The 21349-nt window shown below is 42.7% G+C and overlaps 1 protein-coding gene and 1 pseudogene across 3 annotated transcripts; both read right to left on the bottom strand.

Moving 5' to 3' along the window:
- Positions 1-38: 38 nt before the first annotated feature.
- Positions 39-3799, bottom strand: LOC147654050 (lysozyme g-like; annotated as a pseudogene).
- LOC111922053 (lysozyme g-like) lies at positions 3525-19676 on the bottom strand. 3 transcript variants are annotated; one of them, XM_086880496.1, is made up of 6 exons: positions 15147-16398; positions 13844-13918; positions 12936-13031; positions 11679-11875; positions 11304-11439; positions 3525-5521 (listed from the first exon to the last, which is right to left on the bottom strand). In XM_086880496.1, the coding sequence occupies exons 2-6, from the start codon at positions 13884-13886 to the stop codon at positions 5511-5513; spliced, it is 483 nt and encodes a 160-aa protein (XP_086736622.1). In that variant the 5' UTR covers positions 13887-13918; positions 15147-16398; the 3' UTR covers positions 3525-5510. The 3 variants fall into 3 exon arrangements, with proteins under 3 accessions (XP_086736622.1, XP_023773388.1, XP_086736621.1); XM_023917620.2 differs by lacking the exon at positions 3525-5521 and adding an exon at positions 9482-10566 and having other exon boundaries at positions 15147-19676; XM_086880495.1 differs by lacking the exons at positions 3525-5521; positions 15147-16398 and adding an exon at positions 9482-10566 and having other exon boundaries at positions 13844-13937.
- Between the last annotated feature and the right edge of the window lie 1673 nt (positions 19677-21349).

Here is a 21349-nt window from a genome sequence, read left to right as displayed (position 1 = left end):
GTCCTCCCCCTTTCTTACTGTTTCTGGGGAGGATAAATCCAGAATGTTCTTAATTAGAAGCAAAGTATACAATCGGGGCCTCAAATATAATCATTATTCAGAGATCTCAATACCCATTTGTCTTACAAAACCTGTCTCTCACATCCACATCATTGGCATAGTTGTGTGTTTTGCCAATATCCATTTTGTTGTAGGTGTGGACAGTGTTAACTCCTGCATTATAGGCTGAGATCCCACCTGGAATGAGGATGAAAGAAAAATGTAAGCAGAGGTGCTACTTCATCGGTAAATAGTACTTCAGAGTTGCCAGGAAAGGCAACCAGGATAGGTTGCTTTTTGTAGGTGGGTATAGAACCACAAAACAAATGGAATGGAGAGACGAGGAGGAAAGCCCACCCTTGTTCCTCGCAATTGAAAAATGTCATGGTCTTTGCCAGGTTTCAAAAAAAAACCTGCTAGAAGGCTCATCTTTTTCTTCTATTCCTTTTAGTGCATACTAAGGAATATTATTCCATGTGAACATAGGGACTGGAATGTGTTTAGCTTTCAGCAGTGCTTGGAGCATTATCATGCTTGAGTTTATATGTGTGAAGTGTTTAAAAGCTGACAAAACTCAACCTCTGAGGTGCCCTTCTTTGTCCAAGCTGGGGATACTTTTCTGCATTTATCATCCAGTATAAAATCTCTGTCTTGGGCTAAGTGCTCTTCAGTGTCCCATGGTTATCCAGTCTTCGGGAACTGTTTGCCAGCCTGAAAGTGAGACAGCAACATCACCACACCAGAACTATTATCCACTATTTATCCAGAGCTCTTTGTTGCTTACAGGCTGCTTGTGTTCATATTGGTCCTTAATATCAGGATTTACCTCTTTTGTGACTGTATGGAGAGGACACAAGTACTTCTCACAGCACAGGCAAAGCCAACAGATGTGTGAAGGGCAGACATCTGGGCACTGAGGAGGAATGCCAGCCCTACTGTTTGTCAGACCCTTAAAATAACAACTGTTGTAAAGGTGATAGCATGCAGAAAGCAGGATTGCTTCTGCTTCACAGTGTTTCCAGGTGCTCCTCTCCTCCCCTTAATCCATGAGGTAGTAAAGCACAAGTCTGAGGGGGCTGGAGCTGTTACAAAAGCAGATCCTATGCACACAACAAATGTTTAGGGATTTTACAGATAAGGATCCAGCTTGGTAAACAAGTTAGGCACAAATGTAGGCATGAATAATGAAGCAAGATTCCCCACTAGCCAGGCCCCTGTGGTGCATAAAATGTAATTAACCTGATGGTAGTAGCTGCAGCCTACAGCATGCTCAGTTAAAATGTGCTTTTTGAAACAAGACTTATTATCTAAATGTGAAATAGGAACAATTAATCTCTTCAATCTCACGGGAGTGCTGGGAAGCAATCATAAGTTTCACAGTGTAAAGGCAGTCTGCTCATGCACTGATACTCACTGGGGTCCTTCCCTGGTTCTGGGAGGTGGCAGTCTGGTCAGCATTTGCCTTAGCCTGGCCAAAGAGTTGGCTGAAAAAGTTTAGGGGGTTGCCTTTCAACAGGGCCCCTGCCACTCTTCTGACTGCCTTAAAGGAAGGATGAGATTTGTGTTTTTAAGAAGGTTGACCATACTTGCATTAGACCAAATGCATTCTCATGGTCACCCAGACCATCCTTCAGCACTGCCCCAGCATGTGACTCTTTTCAGGAGATAATACCAGCAATCAATCGCAGCTGGAGCAAAACCCTCACAGTTCCCAGCTTTTGCCATCTTGGCATGGTATTTCTCCATGTTGTTCTTCTGCGGTCTTCTCTGAGACAGGAACTCCTACAGTATGAACTGCATTGCTTTTCCTTTCATTTTTAGAATCTAAACACAGATTTTCTAAAGGTCATTATGGCTGAGCTGACATTTTAAATCCTTCTGAATCTGTTTAGAGTAAAACAAAGATAGAATTGACTAATTTTACTGAAGGATGCCTAGAAATCAATACACGGATTATATAAAATAATTTTTTCTTCAGATTCAGATGGAGTTCTCTAGCATGCAGATTGAGAGTGAGGTGAATCTTGTTTTAAATCTAAGCCTTTGTGTGGATTAGTCCCAGATTTAGTCTCTTTTAATTTAGGACAATAGTGGAGAAATGTTCAGAAGTTCAGGTTTTGCGGAAACTCTCAATGGCGAGAGAAAAGTAGGTTCAGGGGTTGGATGCACCCAGCAGACTTTCATTTTTTCTGTGATGGTCTTAAATGTCATCTCAAAGTCAGCTCAGTTCCCAGCATAAATGTATGTGCCCAAGTAGGATCTTCGTTGATTGTGAAAAAATCTGCTTACTTGGCAATGACTGACAGAGACCAGGATGTATAATAGGCATGAGCTTGTGCATGGGTGTAAGGGAAGAGTGAACAATTGAATTAGTGCCTACCATCAGCTCAGACCGTCTGGTTTCACAGTTGCCTCCAAAGCTCCAGTTGTGTCAACATTCAGTATATTCCCACAATGCTCTGAACAGCATAAGAGCATGTGCTGGTTTCAGCTGAAACCAGCACAGAGCAGTATTTACAACCAGTTGTCAGGCCAATGCAATGTGTGACTCATGCTGTTAAAGTGCTTTCAGATCCATGACTGAAACCCATGTCATCCTTTTGATACTAGTGCAGGTGTTTGTGCTAGCAGATGCAGTCATGGTGTGTCTGGCCTGCTCTGGAGGGGATTACCTCTTGGTCATGCTAGCTCACGTATACCTCGTGAGGTGAACTGGTGCTTTGTGTCCAGTTTATCTCCCCTAATTACCTAAAACTTAGCTGTCTTTTTCTAAGCTTGTCTTGGGCTGCCTGCATGGCCAGTGGAGGAAGGCATCTTAAAAAGGTAGGTCTTCTATTAAAAAATTAAAAAAAAAAGTAAAGAGAAAAAGATGAGAGTCAATTGAAATCCTATGCTACTTACTGGCTCCAGCTTGCTTTTCCATAGCACAAGAAAATAAAAGAGAAGCATCCTTCAATTACACCCATTACAATTTATCTGACTTGCAGATTGTTCGACTTGCAATTTATCTGCATTTATCTGTTGTCTTAACACACCATTGCAGGAGGGAAAACACACAAACATCAACTGAGAGGAGCAATGCTAACACCTGATGGAAAACAGACTTTGGTACAGTGAATCATTTACAAGAATATTAAACAAAGATCATAGACCTGACATGTTTGCTGCAGGTTGTCTCCCCACATTCATGTGCTTCCTGGAGACAAATGGGCTTTCCGGTCTGCTGGAAGTGTTCTGGAACAGCTGGCTCTGTGCACTTCCCACCCCCACTGGTCTTGCGAGAAGCAGAAACACCTAACAACTTGTGCATCCTCCCAAACATAACACGGATTCTGTTCTACAGCAAAAACACAATTAGAATTTAAAACATGAAACAGCTTTAATTTAAAGTCCCATTACTAAGTTTGGAACTAGGAGGAACCTTGTCTGAAAACAACTGCTCCTCTTCAGTTCTTGGAAGCAATAACACGCTGACAATGGGAAAATGCGCTTCTGGATTTAATCGAATTTTTGCAGGCAAAGTTCCAGGAACAATAACATGACCAGAGCTGCAACTGCTGAGAATTCGGATATGCAGAGACTGTGCCAGGCCCCAGTTTTTATCCCCTCTTGCACAGAGACAACAAAGGTCAACAACCCCAAATTAGCAGGCAGTGAGGATGGATTTCAAAGCTACTGTAGCTGTGCAGCAGTAAGGAAAACAACCACCGGATGGCAGAACTCCCGCGGCAGAATGTATCCTGACCCGCTTCTCCCCCATGGTAGATTATGTGGGTGTGAAATGCTGTTCTGCTCTTTCAGCAGCTCTGCTACATTTTTAGCGGGGGAATTCATCCCGTGTCATTGCACTGAGAGATTCTGTAAGTTTTTGCTGTACTGTTGATACCTTCCATAGAGAACCAGCTGCAAAAAATCACAGCAGCTCAGGCATGGGGCTCTTCACACTCACAATTATGACTGAGTGTAAAGAAGTTTGAAACAGAGGCAAGCACATCTGGCAGGAAGGAGAATAAAACAGATGTGGCTCGAAACAAGTAACATTTAAAAAATTCAAAATACCACCAAAGTTGATTCACAAACTAGTAATCTCCAAATGGTCTGTGCTACTGTTCCCTTATTTCTGGGGCAGAAACATAAAGGATATACTAGTTTGCTTCTTCTACATCACAGTAATTGAAGCACTTTCACCATGAACAACTTTATTCCCTGCCCATATTCTCTGTACAAACCTCCTTTGCCACACCTAGGCAGTTTCACCTGAATTCCCTGGGTCTTTATTTATACACAGCTAGCTCTTCAGCCTCCATACAGAGCAACCTGACAGCCCTGCTACTGAAATATTTTGTACATATGGTAAGTGTATGTCATCCACCTATAGCAGATATAGTAAGGGCCACAATGATCCATTCAATATCCATTATCAATTAGCAAGCAGCTCTTTGTTGATCACAAGAGTTGCAGGGAAGGGACAATTTGGTTTACCCAGAATCCAGGCTGCAGGGCACTGGACCAGATCTAGGACCAGCTACTCTTTCCTCTCCTGTGTCTGACAGGAAGGAAGAATTAAATGGCAATTAAATGGTTCAGGGCAAACATCTGTGGGATAATCTGGTCCTCTATATGGCATTTATGGCTCAGGCATGCATCTGTGCCTTTTTAGAGTTTGTCTTCATTTCTAGAGGAAAGGAAAAAATATGCTGCCAGGATTTTTATTATTATGACAGGAATCTATAATTTTGATTTCTGTAACCAAGCAAACACCCAAATCCCTTTGAAAACTTTGCTAGTTTCTTGATCTGAATCAGCTAAGAGGTGGCTGAATAAGCAGGGAATTAATAAAATAAAACCTGATTTAAAGGACAGAAATGAGTCAAATTTCTCCTTGCCTGCTTTGGAACAAGAAACCTTTCCATTTCTTGGAAATTGAGTGCTTGTGGAAGACTGAGGGCTGCAGCAGTAGAGTCTCAGGCCAGCCACATCCTCACTGTGTGGGTTTCTTCATGCTCTTGAACATTTCTCCTAATTGTTAATTAGCTTAATAAAGGGTGCATAAGAAATGAATGATCCTAGTTATGCTTTCAGGGGAGAAACTAAGCTGACATAAGCTTTCCAAGGCAATCAAGCCCATTTAAGCTGTGAGAGGTTACCCAGCCCGTGTTAGGATGGCACAGTGCTCTGGATGCTGGAAGAAGGTCTGTGTCCTGAGGCTGCAAGCTGACAGCCTTTCCCTCATAGGGAAATGCAGAGATTTGTAGATGGTTGAGACGTGTGAGGAACTGACAAAACATAGATGAGAGGTGCAGCGTAGAAGGGACAGGCTGCACCTGAGCTGTGGCATAGACAACCTGTGTCACTGGGAATTGAAGAGCTTTTAGAGGAACTTTTCCACTAGAAGCAGAGGAAAGCTGACAAATCCAGAGGAGTATCCAGTTTTGAACTCCTGTGATCTGCAAGGTGGACAAGGCTGACATTCAGGTTACCTCTGAAAAAACACACAAGGGAAATAAACATCATGATCATGATACATGAGGAAGACAAAATAGAATACAGTGGCAAGGATTTGGCACATGCAGTATTAAGCAACAAAGCAAAGATAAACTTTTTTTTATCAAAACTTTTTTGTACAGTTTTGCACAGTTGCTAGAGACTTCAAAATCAAGCCAGAACCCAAAAGCCTGTACCAAATGACAACCCTGAGACAGAAGGTGTCACAGAGACTTAGTGGAGGCTAGAACACCAATGAGATACAGCACTGCCAGCCTCACAGGAACGACCGAGTAGGATGTAGAGGGGGAGGAGTGATTCTGGATGTGAAGGATAAAAATGTTACAGCATAAAAATATAAAAAAATATCTAAAAACAGGAAAAGAGAAGCACCCTAAAAATCTGTGGGTGGAAATCCCAGTTGCTACTGATAAAAACGCTGTAGTAGAACTGTACTACCCTTTTTGAGTTCTGTGGGAGTGGTCAGTGAGGCCAGAGGAGCAGTAAATGTGGGCTGCTGGCATGAGTGGGAGCCTGCATACTGTCTGGATCAGTGCCTCGTCAGGATGAGGTGTAGAAGCAGAATTTTTGGTAGCAATAAATCCCTGCTTTAGGATTTGAGTAACCCACAGAAACAAATGCTAGAGAGAGGTGCAAGGATTTTGTTTGAGGGATGCTGGTGGAAAACTGCTCTGGGGTTGCAATCGTACAACATGATCCCTTTTAACACTGAAATGGGAGAAAGCAGACTCTGGGCATCCAATGTGGGAGTATTCAGTTTCAAGGAAGGCAATTAAACAAACTGAGGCAAGTATTAGAAACAGTTACCCCCCAGCTGCAGCATTAGCTCCATAGGGGTCCCTGGGACCACGGGTTGGTGCCCATCCTGGGCAATGTAAGAGGCGCTATCCTGGGGACAAGTTGCTGGCTAGGAAATCTCAGCCCAGTTTTGCAATGAGTAACAAAGCAGAACAAACACAGTAATTCAGCACTGTGTTGGTGTGCTTGTGTTTCCCTTTGTTTTCAGCATATCTCAGAGAGAGACATGGACACGTGGCTCAAACAGACCCAGCTGCAGCATTTGGAATCAACCATTGGAAAAATCTGTTCTCCCACGTGGTTTAGGGCTCTGACCCAACAGGGCCTTGCTTTTGACACTGCTTTCCTGCTGCTTCAGTTACTGCTGAAAGAGGTAATTAATTTAATTGGTCCCTCTGCCTGGTTTCTTTGAAAGCCAGTCATTGCAGCTCCAGACTCCCAGCAGATCCCTGCCTGAGCCACGGAGGGATCAGCCCATGCCACCTGCAGCTTAACGAGTTGATGAGAAAGACTCCACCTCACACTTGCTTTCTATTGTAGGAAGCACATTTAAATAGATTTCCCAGTAGTAACATCAGTTGTAAAACCAAATCACTGGACCTCAACAGCGAAAGGTTTTCTTCAGTGTCTGTAATTTGTTTTCCATTTTCTGGCTGCTGACTCTGATTCAGCAGTGTTAGCCTGGAAAGGTCCTTAAACAACACCTATTGCATTTCCCTTCTCTACAAAACATGACGGCAAAAAAAGCAGGTTTAGATTAGATATTAGGAAGAAATTTGTTATTGTGAACACTCACAGTGTGGGGCACTGGAATAAGTTGTCCAGAGAAGTTGTAAATGGGATGCTCCATCCTTGGAAGTGTTTAAGGCCAGGTTGGATGGCACCCTGAGTGACCTGGTCTAGTGGAAAGTGTCTCTGCCTGTGGCAGAGGATTTGGAACTTGGTGGTCTTTAAGATCCTTTCAAACTCAAACCATTCTGTGATTATATATGATGTACAGCTACTTTTACATGTTGGTCTTTAATGTTATTTAAAACACCCAGGAAATGTTGCATTGCTTCATTATCCTGAAAGGTTTTTTTTTAAAGTATCCAACAAATCTGCTGCTAAACTCACTGCTATTTGTCTTACCCTCAAAGGGAATGGAAGGATGTAGGGCATTGCCCTTCATTTCTTTTGCATATTAGAAAATCATAACTCTGTGCTTTCTCTCTTTATTTTTTTGGGAAAAAAGAATCTAATTCTCTATTTCCATAGGCTATACTTTCCATCAGGGTTGTGATTGTCCTGAGCATACTTTTGCTGGTGCAACAGGCATGGCATGATATGGCACAGCCATGGCTTCTCTCTTGACCACTGATCCCATTAGATAAAGATTTTAATTGATCTGAGATGGTTTTTCCCTGCCAAGCCAGGCTGCCAGAACCCTCCTTACAGTTTCTTGCTGCTTTGTTGTCCCACTGGATCTCTTGAAGGAACTAGTCAATCCTTTACTCTAGCACCTTCCTCAATGTTTCAGGCAGGTGTCTTGGTCTTTGATTCCCTGGACCTTTCTTTCCCCTCTGATGTGGCTTTTCTTTTTCCTTGCCTGTGCTTCCACTTTTTCTGGTGTGTTACTTGGTGTTGGATCATTTGCTTTGCAAGATGTTTATTGTTTTTGGTTTTGTTTTTTTTTTACCAGGCCATGGATCAAAAGGGTGACCAAGAGTGTGACTGCATCTGCTCTGTCTACATCAGGCAGAAAAAAACTTCCAGTAGCATGACTAGAAAAAGATCAGAAGGGAACAACAATCTGAGCTCATTATTTGTCAGGAAACTTGCTCACAATTTAAGGCAGCATGCTACTGTTAAACTTTCCTTAATTATTTACTCCTTCCTACCAATTTATCAAGCTTTAACTCATTTTCTGCAGAGATTTTCTGCATTCACTGCAAAGTTCTGATACCCTAAAACAACATTTGGAACAAAATATGGAATTTTCAGAACTTGGAATTTTAAATAGACTTTAAAATATAAATTATCCTTCGTGGTGATGCTGCACAACTCAGCAGGCAGGTCCTTGGGTGTTGCTATGCTACCACAACATGAAGCAGCAGCTTCATAGGTAACACTTGCACAAATTGGACTCCTGAGGAGCTCAGAGATCTGCAGAGCTGGCAGCACCAGTAGTGGTGACAAGGAGCTTGCTGGCAGCAACTGAGGATGACATGAAGGCAACCAAAGAAAGCTCCACTCTTGTTCACCCTTGGAACTCAACCCCCAGTTTTGTACACATAGGCAGCAATGAGATTCCCTGCCCCATCTGAAGTTTATACTCATCTACCAAAAAATTCATTCATAGGCTTTACATAAGAGGCTTATGTAACACAGAGGTTTACATAACATAATACACCAAAGACTTCATCCTATGAATTTTACATAAGTTATGTCAAGTAGGCAACCATGTGATACATTTCATAAGTTTGTATTACAAAGTAATGATTTTAGTGAAATTGTAACATAGTTCAGAATTCACTAAAGACAAAATATAGCTCAATATCTGTGGTTGCTCAACACTGAACTGTTTATGGTAGTCTTAAAAAAAAAAAAAAAAATCGGTGACATTTGAGACAACCAATGGCTCCCTCTGGTCTCCAGAGGTGATAAAATTAGTTTGCTTGTAACATATGCTAATTATGCTGTCCTTGCCATGATGGTAAGCAGATGAGTGATTGGCAAGACAAGGGGAACAGCATTAAAATTGCTCTACTTGCAAAAGCTGTCTGCAATTCAGCTCTCATGCTGCCTGTGTTGACCCTGCCTAGCAGCCCAGGCACATGCAGAGCACTGCCCCTTTCTGCCAGCAAGGACTGCCAGGCACATCACTTCTGCATCAGCAATGGTGGCAGCTGGAAGAAAAGTACTCTGACACCTCCAAAATGGTAATTTGAAATGTGAATATTCCTATTACCACGTTCACAAGTTTGGGTCAGCAGGCAGGCTCAGGCCCAGCTCTTCTGACCTATCCAGTCTGCAGCACCATTATTCACTCCCTGTTCTCAAACTGAGTTTTAGACCCCTCCCAAGAGTACTCAAAGGGGTCATTTACTCAAGTAGATTGCTACCCACCAAGCCCCATGAAACTGAAAAAAAATAAACATTGGGATTTAACACTTATCTTTATTTCTATTTTATTCTCATTTTTGTTCTCTAATTAATAAATTGGCACCGAGAGACCCATCCACTTTCAAACAGACCAGAGCTCATTCACTTCTTTTACAAACTGGGAATCCTGGCAGAGGGACAGATGCTGAAATGCTTTTAAATTTGGAGGAAACTCAGCATAAATGTGCCAAAGCTAAGGCAGGAAAGGCTGTGGGGGTTTTTACCAAAACTATTGCTGTGATACAGCTCCCGGCACGGGTGTGCATGAGGCTGACTCCTGCTCCAAGGGCTGCTCTCTGACAGAAAGGCATTTTGCCTGCTGTGGCACTTGCAGTATTTTCCATATAGATGCCCTGATGAGCTCCACAGTTGCATCATGGCCGTGGACTCAGGAGACCAACCAAAGCATGTTTTAGTATTGTCTCCCTCAAGACTGGCTACAGGAAAACTGCTACTGCAGAAACCAAAGGCTCACCGAGAAGTCTCTTCAATGCTCCTTAGCCAGCAGCACCAAGGGAAGGAAAACAGGGTGTTCATCTCCTGCATTGGCCATGGAGAGGGAAGGAGGTGGACGCAGATGGGGAGAGCACAGCTGATGCCCAGGGAGAGCTGTTTGTCTCCACGTCTGGGAGATGCACAAACCGCCCTGAGGTGCAGCTCTGAATGGGAAGAGTCACCTTCCTCACTCATAATTTAAACATTGCACTGGTCTGTCCCCATCTGCCTTTCAAAGGCCCCGAGCTTGTGGGATCTCATCCTTGGGGGGTCTCCTGGAAGGCTGTGCTGATCTTGCCCATCAGCGAGCCGGAGGCTGGGATTTGCTGACGCCAGCAAGGTGGCATTGGTAATGCCACCAGCATCAGTCCTGCCAGGAGTCTGAGGAACTGCTCTGGGTACTACTATCACTGCTGGGCCAGTCTGCAGAGGGGAGGCTCGGTGGGTTTACGACCTAGAACCCATGTCTCTTAAAGTACTGGGCTCGCCTAATCACGTTGTTGGCGTAGCTGTAGTCTCTCATGCATGGGTCTGCCTCATAGACAGGGAGGTTGCCCATTCTTGCATGGTAGGTGCAGATACCCCCTGGAAAGAGTTAAGAAGGAATTGTTATGTGCTTGTGAGTAAGAAACAGAGATTTAAGAGCAAAAATTTGTAGCAAAAAACGCCATGCATCTCACCAAACAAGAATTGCCTGACAATGTCCCAGTTGTGCATTATTGTTGAAAAGTGACTGATTTTGTAAAATCTTTATTGCTATAGTGAAGGAACCCATGACTCTCTCCAAATGCAGGTGGAAATGGAAAGCTGTTACCAGAAAGGGGTGTAATCAGAGCAAAGGAGGGGCAGTAGCAGGGAAAGGAAGGGAGAGTAAGAAATAGCCTAGGGTGAACAAACCAGCACACAGATAGCATGGACTACAAGGAAACCTTGATCTCAGTCTTCCTGGATGCAACTTAACAAGTTGCCACAATAATCCTGTTGTGTTGTGATGCCTCAGTTTCTGCATTCTCTAGTGACTTTTGTTTAGTTGCTTTCTATCTTATTTATCCACCTAACAGCCATTTCTCATTGCCAGTCTGCTGGTCTGGTTCTGCTGTTCTTCTTGTTATTTCAGGGCTTTGAGGGTTTCTTTTGTTTGTTTGGGGTTTTTGTGGGGGGGTTTTTTGTGTTTGGTTTTTTTTTTTTTTTTGGTAAGAGATGCTGTAAAATATTCCAGAGTGATGCTGTTTTTCCCTTAAAAGTGCCACCAACAAGCACACAACACTCCCATCAGTCCATCAGTCAGTCTATCCCTTCCTAGTACAAAGCCCATTCCATACCTCTCAGCTGCCGGTCCCAAGTCCAGGTAGGATGTCTTGCCCGTACTTCATTAAGGGAAAGAACCAGCATATTTGAGCCTTGATTTATGTGTTCTTCACTATCCCACACCGCATAAGGTTGCAGTTGCCTGCTGATCTAGGAAAGACAAGCAAGAAAATGGATTTCCCTCTGAATGCCACCCTCTCTTCATTGCACTCCCAGGCTCTGACTCATTGAAGTGACCTTATTCAGGACAACACCTAAGCACAGCCTTTGATGCAGAGGGATTGCAATAAAGTGCTCTTTCAAACATGGAACAGTCATTTGCTAAGATAAAGCCCTGGGGTATGGACTACATTACTGTGCTGTTGCTCATGCTTATCACCCTGGAGTACCTGCATCAGGCCATACTTCTGCCGTCCCTGGTCCCAGCCGTTGTCCAGGAGCAGGCCGACACGGCTGTCCTGGGACATGATGGCACCGATGAGCGATGGGTCCAAGCACAGGTTTCTGGCTACTCTCTTAATTGGGATCTCGTATCTCCTCAGGCGTACGAGGTCTGGCTCTGCAGTCCTTTGTATCATGGCATATCCTGCAGCATAGGAAAAAGCAGACTTACACACACCCCTGTCCAAACCCCTTGCCTCCCCCTTGAGCAGGTGTGTCAAAGGAGTAACTCAAGTATTTAAGAAATTGCATCTCCATCAAGTTGGGCAGTGGAGTTTGAGGAACAAGCACTGCTCTGTTGGCTCTGACCATGGCCTGGGAGTTGCTGTTCCACTACCCAAGGATGACCAGGGGAACAGGGAGGATTCTTAGGGGGTGGAATGCATGGTCATCTTCTTCTTCTGCACCTCTGGAATCAGAAAAATGAAGTTTCAAAATGGATTTGAAAAAATTGAGGGGGTGTGTTACTACAGACTGGCCACACTGCAGTAACAGCTATATTCTATTGCTAGAGAGGGGGAGCTTTTTAAAAGCAAACTTGGAGCAGTTTGGAAACAAGCAAGCAGATTCAGATCTATGCTTGAACACCCACAGTAAGGTGTCTGCTCTGGAAGAGCCTACATCTGAGGAACATGGCAAAATCCCTGGAGATACCAACATGATGATAGTCATCAGGATGAATGTGACATAGTCAGCTGCGTGGTGACACCAAGCAGTAACAGCAGGCAAGAAAGAGAGAATTGTGAAGGAGTTACCAAAAATAAATCAACCAGAGGTAGATTCTGGTAGACACCTGGGACTTTACTGGCAGGTCAGCACTGGCCAGCTCAGCTGTCTTGCTAGCACTCAGGACCTGGCTCTGTGTATCTTGGATACCCTTGGTACCCTTGAAACAGACGAGCCCTGAGGCTTTGTGAGGAGGCTGATGCTAAAATCCTGGCTGATGAAGAAGCTGTTTTAAATTAAAAAGGGTTGAAACTATTTCCCTTTGATTTGAGTCCAAAGATCCTGACTATGGAAGTTTGTCCTTCCACTTCCCATCTAGTCTGGAGGCTTCACCAGCTATTTTGGGAGAGGAAGTGTCGCTTTCTCCCTTTTGGCTGATTGAATAGCTGCACCACATTTAATTTGGCAATAACAGAAGGTAAGGCATATCTCTGCCAGGTACAAACAAGTTGACAAATCAAGCAATGAATGATACATACCACAATCAGAGGATCTTGCAGGATCTCTTGTACAGGAGACCATGGGGACTTGTACAGCTCTTATATCGCCATAGCAACTGGAACTCACAGAGGGAGCTGAAATATTAAATGAAGGTGTTTGAGCACGTAAGATCTCAGAGCAGTTTTGTATGCAAGTGCATACAAGTCAAGCATGAGAGAGTCCAGACCTGCAATCCACATCCCCTTGTGGTGGCCCTGCTTGTATGGTTGCCGCCGCTCTCCATCGGTAATGTTATCAAAGAAAGGTAGAGAGCAGAAATTGGTTCTTTTCTAACTGAATATTGAAGCAAAGGGTTCTAATGACCATTTAGATGAATATGCACTTGCCCCATTAGGTCTAAAGGCTGGTGTGGGAGAGGAGAACCAGAGCCTCTGCATTTATTTCAGAGGGCTGTTCCCACTCAATGCCTCCCAGTGCTTGGAACCACTGAGATGATGGCTGGTGGTAGCTGAGCACCCTAGCTGGGATTGTCTCCTGTGTCAATAACTTGGTGAGGAATTCATTCAGGAGAATGCTTGCCTCAGTCTCAGAAAATTACCCCCTTTCCTTGGTAACTGAAGAACAAAGAGCCTCCATCAAACAGATTGCCACTTTTGTGAGAGCATTTCTGGGAAGGCAGGGAGATTGGATAAAGTTATCTGGGAAAACCAAGAGGAGACATATCTGTGACTCCCTTGGTTTCAGTCCCATCCTCCAGATGAGCTGGTTTAAAAGACACGTGTGGGCAGCAAGCAGCCTCATAGAGCAGCTGAGGACCTTCAGCCACACAGGATCTTTCAGAGCCATGCAGGAAGGAAGCCTCAGGCCTGACTGCACACTCCCTCTCCAAGACCCTTCTGCAAACAATTCCCAGTGTGCTTTTGACAGCAACCCAAACCTGTCTCACCAACAAGAGCTGAAAGACCCAGCAACAGCAGTGTGGGGATCATGGTGATGGCTCTCCTCAGCTGTCCTGGTCGACCTGGAAACACAGTGGTTTGCAAAACATGAAGAAATTACTACTGATTTTCAACAGCACTCTAGCAAAGTTGGCATGACAAAAGCTTCCACCCTGAGGCACCAGACAGAGATGGCATTAGCTGAAGAGGGTTTGGGTAACAGAGGTATTTTCTCCCCTTGGGAAGATTGGGGTCAGGGAGGTCCCTGTTGGCAGCCTGGACTAGCAGGGGTCTTTTTAGCCCCTGTCAGTTGTCACTGCTTGCTCACATGGCCCCTCCTGAAGGCCCATAGTGTGCCTTTATGATGAGCAGGTCCACTAGCTTTGCTTTAATTTTTTAGGTGTTTGAAGTCTAATGTGCTATAAAGTGCACACAACCCCTGCCTCTCTGTTCAAAAAGGATTTTTCCTTAGCTTTTGGAAAAACTTGATTTCAAAAATCAAGAACTATGACCCTTAATACTCTGCTAAGAGCATGCAAGGCAACTCCAAGATTTATTTGGTGAAATAATACTTCTCTGTGTGATATTGGCAGGTAACCACTTTATTAATAAATGCATGTGTTGTGCCTGTTAATAAAATTCCAAAATATCATCAGATGATAGCTATCAAATGCAAAAAAAATTGACTGTATTTGCCTTACCGATGAACACATTTACACTGAGCAGCTTTTATGGCTTAGAAATGTTTTGGTTTTTTTCCCAAGTAGATTTCAAACACAAAACACATCATGAGTCTTGTAGGCAATTAACGCTAATCCTGTTAACACTTGAAAATACACTATCAGTTTTAATAGCATGTGGCCATTTCTCTAGGCTGCATTTCTACATCTGCAAACCAGCTCATATGGATGTAGAATAAATAATCCACAAAAAATCCACCAGTATCATTGGAAAGACTCCCTTGTCCTGACTGAGCTTATTCAGGCCAGGAATGCCCGTGACCAGATCAAGGTACACTAGGTAGCTCCATTTGAGCTCTGACACTAAAGCTAAGTACTCACAAGCCCAGATCTATACAGCTTGACCCAACACCTATGAATTCAATGGAAAATCCATCTGGGTCCTTACTGAAAGCTACAGGACATAGCTTTTTCCACATGCAGGAATTTTTTTTTTTCACTCCCATCACAAAAACCTCAGAGGCCTTATATAGAAACAGCATAGCAATCACAATATTGGCAAAATGCTAAATCAAAACAAATCAAGGCTTCTTGTTCTAAATAAATATTCCATGAATGAATTCAGACTCACCTGTATTCAGTTGTCCTTCCTCTGAGGCAGGTCACTTGATGACTTTTATATATATATGTAGGAAAAGGTATCCACCCTATGGGCTTTGGAATGTTAATTCCTACCTAGTGAGATGACTGTTTTAAAGTACAATAACTAATATATATTAAGAGCTTAGAACTCAAATGATTTCTTTCATCCAAAGATTTGCACAAGTGGTGGTTAGTCATACTCGGGACAACTCTGTGAAAGGAAATAAACACTGGTTTTACTCCATCAATAAGGACATTGATGCACAGTAAATGACTTGCAGAAATTATTGAAGTGAATCAGTGGCAGAGGCCAGGCAAAAAATCAGATCCCTGTTGTAGTCCTCTCCTGCTTTGCACCTGGACATATCTCTGGAAGGATTGTTTTTGTCTTGTTTCCTCAATGATTTCAGATAGGCAAGCTTTTAAGTATCATACTTCCATATGAATTTTAACAAGGACAATTAAGGAAAATTATCCCACTGCTTCATTGCTTACAACAAATCTAATTCAGGATGGACACTTCCAGAGCAGAGGCAGAGGCAAGCAGAGGCAGGGTCTGAGTTTAAGACATGGGGAGGCAGGAGGTTGCAGCAGAAATTAGGAGAAATAAACAGTGGGAAAAGTTAGTGGGGAAACACAGAGGAGCTCTGGAAGACTTGCACTTTGCAGCCAAGACACTTTTCACATATCTGAAGCATCTGAGACACTTGGAGGAGGAAAGACAGTTTGGGAGGCCAGTACCCTTCAATTCTGTTCTATTTGCTACATTTTTCTCTTCCCTAGACTTTGCCCAGCATGCATGGAAGTTAGGAAGGCCAAGATTTTTTTCTGGTAGCTTTCTCTTCATTCTTTAATGCATCACAAATACACCTATTCCCATTGCTCTTTTGGGACTGATGTGGCAGGTAGGAAATACTGTTTTGGCCAGATACTAATTAATATGTTCAAAACCAGGCATTGTTACAGGAGGTTTGTAAGGATTAAGGTGGGTCTTAAATGTTAAACTCCTACTGAAACCTTCCCAACAATTACAACAATGCTAGGCAATCATTCTTCATGTACAAACCTGACATCTCATTATGGTATCTCAGACTAGACTATCATGTAATCCTTTTTCTGGGGTTTAACATTTTGAACAGCAGAAGGTAAGGTCTGACATAGTGTAAGGTGCACATCTTTGTGGTGTTGTCATGGTTTAACACTTAGAAAATAGAAAGAGTATAGTGTGCTTTAATCCTTTCAAAGGGCATAGCAACTGGTTAAATGCTGGAGGGAAGGAAAACCAGAAATGATCTGGGAAAAGCTCATAGTGCACAGCTTGATGGCAGCAAACCCAGTAGATACATTCATTTATCCTCTACAGAACAGGACAATTTGTATTAGAAGGAGATGTATTCTCTTAAATAGATTATGAAAATTTAGTATTAACATCTGGGTATCCTTCATAAAAACAGCATCATGTTAGTGACAAAAAACTGATGTTCCTCTGTCCTTGAGCCTGTGTCCATGCTGATTGCTTAGCACTTTCTTTGAGAAGCAGCCTATAACCTTAGGTAAGATTTATTTCTTAATGTGTTGTCCACTTGCTGACCGTCCTTAAGATAAAGTTTTGAATTTAAATACTGTTTGTCTTTGCTACATATTTTTCTCTTTAATTTGTTACCATGTAATCACATTTTTCTACATTTTACTGTAGTCACATGAATTCTTAATGCCTATTCTGCATTGCAATACTCCTTATGTACTCATTGAGTAGTGAATATTATGTTATAAATACAAAGTTTTTTTATCTGTGCTGTTATAAACTCTTGGGTCCCTGGGACAGATTCCTTGTATTCATACAAATTCCACTGTAAGTCCAATTAAGAGGATACTTTTTCTGCAGTGTTAGGGACTTTTTCTCAGTCAAAACCTCTTTATCCACACAAATTTTTCCAACTGCCTTTTAGAGTAAGAGCCAAAAGCAAGCACCCTCTATGGAAACATGCTCATATACCCTGAAAGGAACAGGGCTCTCAGCCAATGTATTTGTCCAAGGCACCACCACCATCTAATGAGAACTGCATGATGTTAGAAAACACCATCTTCTGCTCAAAGGTCTTTGTGGGGCTTTAAGTGCAGAGCACTGAGTGTAGGTGGGCCACTTCATGACAGTGGTCTGAATCTGTCTCTAGTACAGCACATCTTTTTCATTTTTATCATAGATTTAATTTGGAAAATTACATCAGGAGTACAGTGTCAGTATCCATTCTCCTTGTGCTGGATTTGGTCAGCACAGCATGTGACTGGGAGGGAGGTGATGGAAAGTCAAGGAAAGAGGAGTTCACTTATCAAATAGTATCTGCATCTTCATAAATTTAAGAAGCAGGAAGAGTTCCTGGTTAGCATTAGGGCATCCTGGGCATTAAGCTGCAGTTGGTGACCACAGACACGCTTTCTCTGTGATCTGTCAGTGACACTGTTGATTACATTCAGGTAAAGGGAGAACAGAGTGGACAAAAAATGTTACCTGACACAAGAGCATTTTCTTCATCTTACATAAATTAGAAGGGACCACTCCTGAGATCTAAAGCACACCAAGGTTCAGTACCAACAGTTCTTTCCTACTCACAGATTTTCACTTTATATTTTTCCCCCTCATGCCGAGGGAAGTTTTTTCATTCCGCTTAATGGAGAAGTGATCAAAATGGAGCACATTTTTGAAAAGCACTACATACTGCACATGTTATTCTTCTTCAGGTTGCAGGTTTTAGCATCACGTGTCACTGGGTGGTGAGAACACCATCTAAAATTACTTGGAATTAATTATTGTCTCCATTGTGAGTTTCAACTTGTTTCATAACATCGACAGGCAGATGAATTTCTCAGGTTGTTCCTTTTGTCTCAGGTGTAATTATAGGTAACATCAGGCATTCTCAGACTTTGTAACTGCTTTATAGGGAAGCTGCCCATCATTGCTGACGTAGGTTGGATACCTACCACTAACTGACCAGTTAAAGATGCATGTGTAGCATCATCTCAGACAAATCCTCTATGGTTGTCCTTCCCAGCTTTTAAAGGGACACACCCAGTTTAATAATGAAATTTCCATTGTTTTTTACATCTGTTGTACCTGGAAGTAATCACAGAATCTTTTAGGTTGGAAAACACTTCTAAGATGATTGAGTCCAACCATTAACCCAACACTGCCAATTCCACCACTAAACCACGTCCCTAAGCACATCTACACATCTTCAAAAGTCTTCAAACTTGTAATACATGAGGTTTTCAGTTTTTACTGTATTCAGAAGTGAAAAAATGCTGAGGGTCCCAATCTCTTCCATTGTCTTGCCTTTCTGAAGAATGCAGATGAGCATTGAAGTAACATCCCACTCTGCATCTCTCTGGCCTTCACATAAAATACGTAAGGCCAGAAGTGTTTGTGAGGTAGGAAAACAAGTACTTTCCTTCTATTCTCTAAAATTAGGTTTTTAATTTTACTGTAGGAAAGGTGTCCTAGCAAAAAGGTCACTGGATTGGATTCTATGAGAGCTTGTTCCCATTCCATCTTAAAGACAGATCTATCACTCAAAGCAAGTAATTCATAGTTTGAGCCAGGATAGGGTCCTGCACATGGGTCGGGGCAATCCCAAGCACAAATGCAGGCAGAGGGATGAATGGGTTGAGAGCAGCCCTGAGAAGGACTTGGGGGTTTTAGTTGACAAGAAGCCAAATGTGACCTAGCCATGTGCACTCACAGACCAGAAAAGCAACTGTGTCTGGGCTGCACCAAAGTCAGTTGTGGCCAGCAGGCTGAGGGAGGGGATCCTGCCCCTCCACTACAGTTTCATAAGATCCCACCTGGCTTAACACATTCAGCTCTGGGCTCCCAAAGCAAGAAGAATGTGCAACTGCTGGAGCAAGTCCACAGGAGGGTCACTCTGATCAAGTGATCAGAGGGCTGATGCACCTCTCCTATAAAGACAAGCTGAGAAAATTAGGATTGTTCAGCCTGGAAAAGGAAATACTCTGGGGAGACCTTATAGCACATTCCACTACCTATGGGACCAAACAAGAGAGTTGTGGAGGCACTTTGTACAAGGGCATGTGAAGGACACTATCAGATTAGGGGGAATGGCTTCAAAGTGACAGAGGGTAAGTTTGGATTTGATACAAAGAAGAAAATCTTTGTGTGAGAGGCTGAAACAGGTTGCCTAGAGAAGTTGTGGGTGCCCCATCCCTGGAAATGTTGAAGGCCACAATGGACAGGGCTTTGAGCAACCTGATTTAATGGAAGATGTCCCTGCCCATTTGGTTTGGAACTAAGTGATGTTTAAGGTCCCTTCCAACCCAAACCATTCTCTGTTTTGAGGATAACTATTAAGGGTATTTCTGTGTGCCTAGAATTAATGATACAAAGAATTGAGGACTGTTAAATTCTAGAAAACAAAGAGGAAACAAGGGTTTCTTCTAGGGCAGTGGACTAACAAAAGAAATAATTAGCAAGGAGGAAGTAGATTAGGAAGCTAATTAATGTTGTTCTGTATATTACAATCACCTGATTTTCATACAATGGCATCTTGAGAAAAGCCAATTGTTACTGGAGATTGCATGGTTTGTGAAGAAGGTAAGTTAATTTTTAAACCTTTTCTATAAGTCATATGATGAAGTCATGCCACCAGGTGGGTGATGGTTGAACAGGCTGTGTTCCAAAATGATTATATTAACACAGATGCAACACTGAGCTGACACAGCTATGTGACTACTAGATCAGTGTTGGCTTACTTTAGGCAGCTCAAGCCATGGCTGTAACAATTAATCAAAAAACAAAAAGTAGCTTTAGAATATGCACCTTAAGAGCTTTCTAAAAGTAACTTCCTAACTACTTCCTTTCCACCAACAAGCACCCAATATCTCTCAGAGTACATGCACTTAAATTAATTAACCAAATTTGAACAAGGTATCTTTGGGTGAATCTCTGGGGTCTGTTGTATTGTTTTAACCAGTTTGATGTGTTACCTTAAATTGATGAAGAAGGTATGAGCGTAAGTTCCCTCCTGTAGCATATGCTACAGATGGTGCTCTGCAGAGGGATGGGGAACAAGGAGCATCTGCCAGACTGCAATGCCTTGGATCACCACAATCATATTGGAGTGGCTGAATGCTGAAGGCTCCCAAGCATGATACAAGAACAAAAGATCAGAGCAGACCTTTTTGTGTCAAATGTGTGGAACCCATCTCTAGTTATCCTTTAAACATGGCTCAGGAGCAACATACCCCTCAGAAGAGTTATCAAGCAGTCTACTGTAACATCAATACCCTCACCTTCCGATTCATGTTGAATTTGCCTCCCTCCACCCTGTGACACTTGCAGGTAATCCAGCCTACTAATGGGGTCTGAAAGCAGCTACTCAGTTGTTGCCCTCTCCAGAATTTGTTTCTCATCCTGCCTCTTTCTGGGACCAGACTTCTTCACACTTTCAGATGCCAAAGCTCAACTCAGCACTTCACTTCAGGATAGCTTTCTTGAGTAGAAATACCCAGTATTGAGTAGGAAAACCCAGGACCAATCACTGATCAAGAACTGTCTAGTGAAGGCCTCATAATTCAGCATCAAGAGCTGAACAACTGAGATCCTGTTTGGTTATTATTATTGCCTTCATGGTTTTTTTTATTATTTCGTACCAAGCATCAGGCACAGACTTAAGCACTGATCATTATTAAAGTTATATGCTGAGTTCAGGCATTAGCCCCATCACTTCCAAAGCTATACCTGAATATTTCTCATCTCTTTGTTGTCTAATAACCCTTCATGGCTGACACATACCAGACCAGGTACCATTTTGTGATTGGTCTAGGCTCAGGAACCTTAGTCAGTCATGTCCTTGCATACCTCATCCATCTGCTGTAAGCAATTAATCACATAAAACCTGTATTCCTTCTGGATACTGCAAATCATCATCATCATCATCATCATCATCTCATCTGTCAGCCATACAGCCACTAGACTGCTGTTGACAAAGTTAATCTTTCTTTCTGCTTTTCAAGTCTGTACAACTGACATTTATTTAAGCTGGTGTTCTCTGTATTGTGACACTTCTGGCTTGCTGTCCCAGGTCTTATGATCATGGACAATTCATTAATTTAACCTGCACAGCAAAATCATTAAACTCTACCACAGAAGAGTAATTACTTTCTTACCCCTCAAACTAG

This window comes from Cyanistes caeruleus, chromosome 3 (genome assembly GCF_971803275.1).
Source record: "Cyanistes caeruleus chromosome 3, bCyaCae1.hap1.1, whole genome shotgun sequence".
Lineage (NCBI taxonomy): Eukaryota > Metazoa > Chordata > Aves > Passeriformes > Paridae > Cyanistes > Cyanistes caeruleus.
Note: the sequence above shows the minus strand (reverse complement) of the source record. Positions and strands in the feature narration are given on the sequence as shown.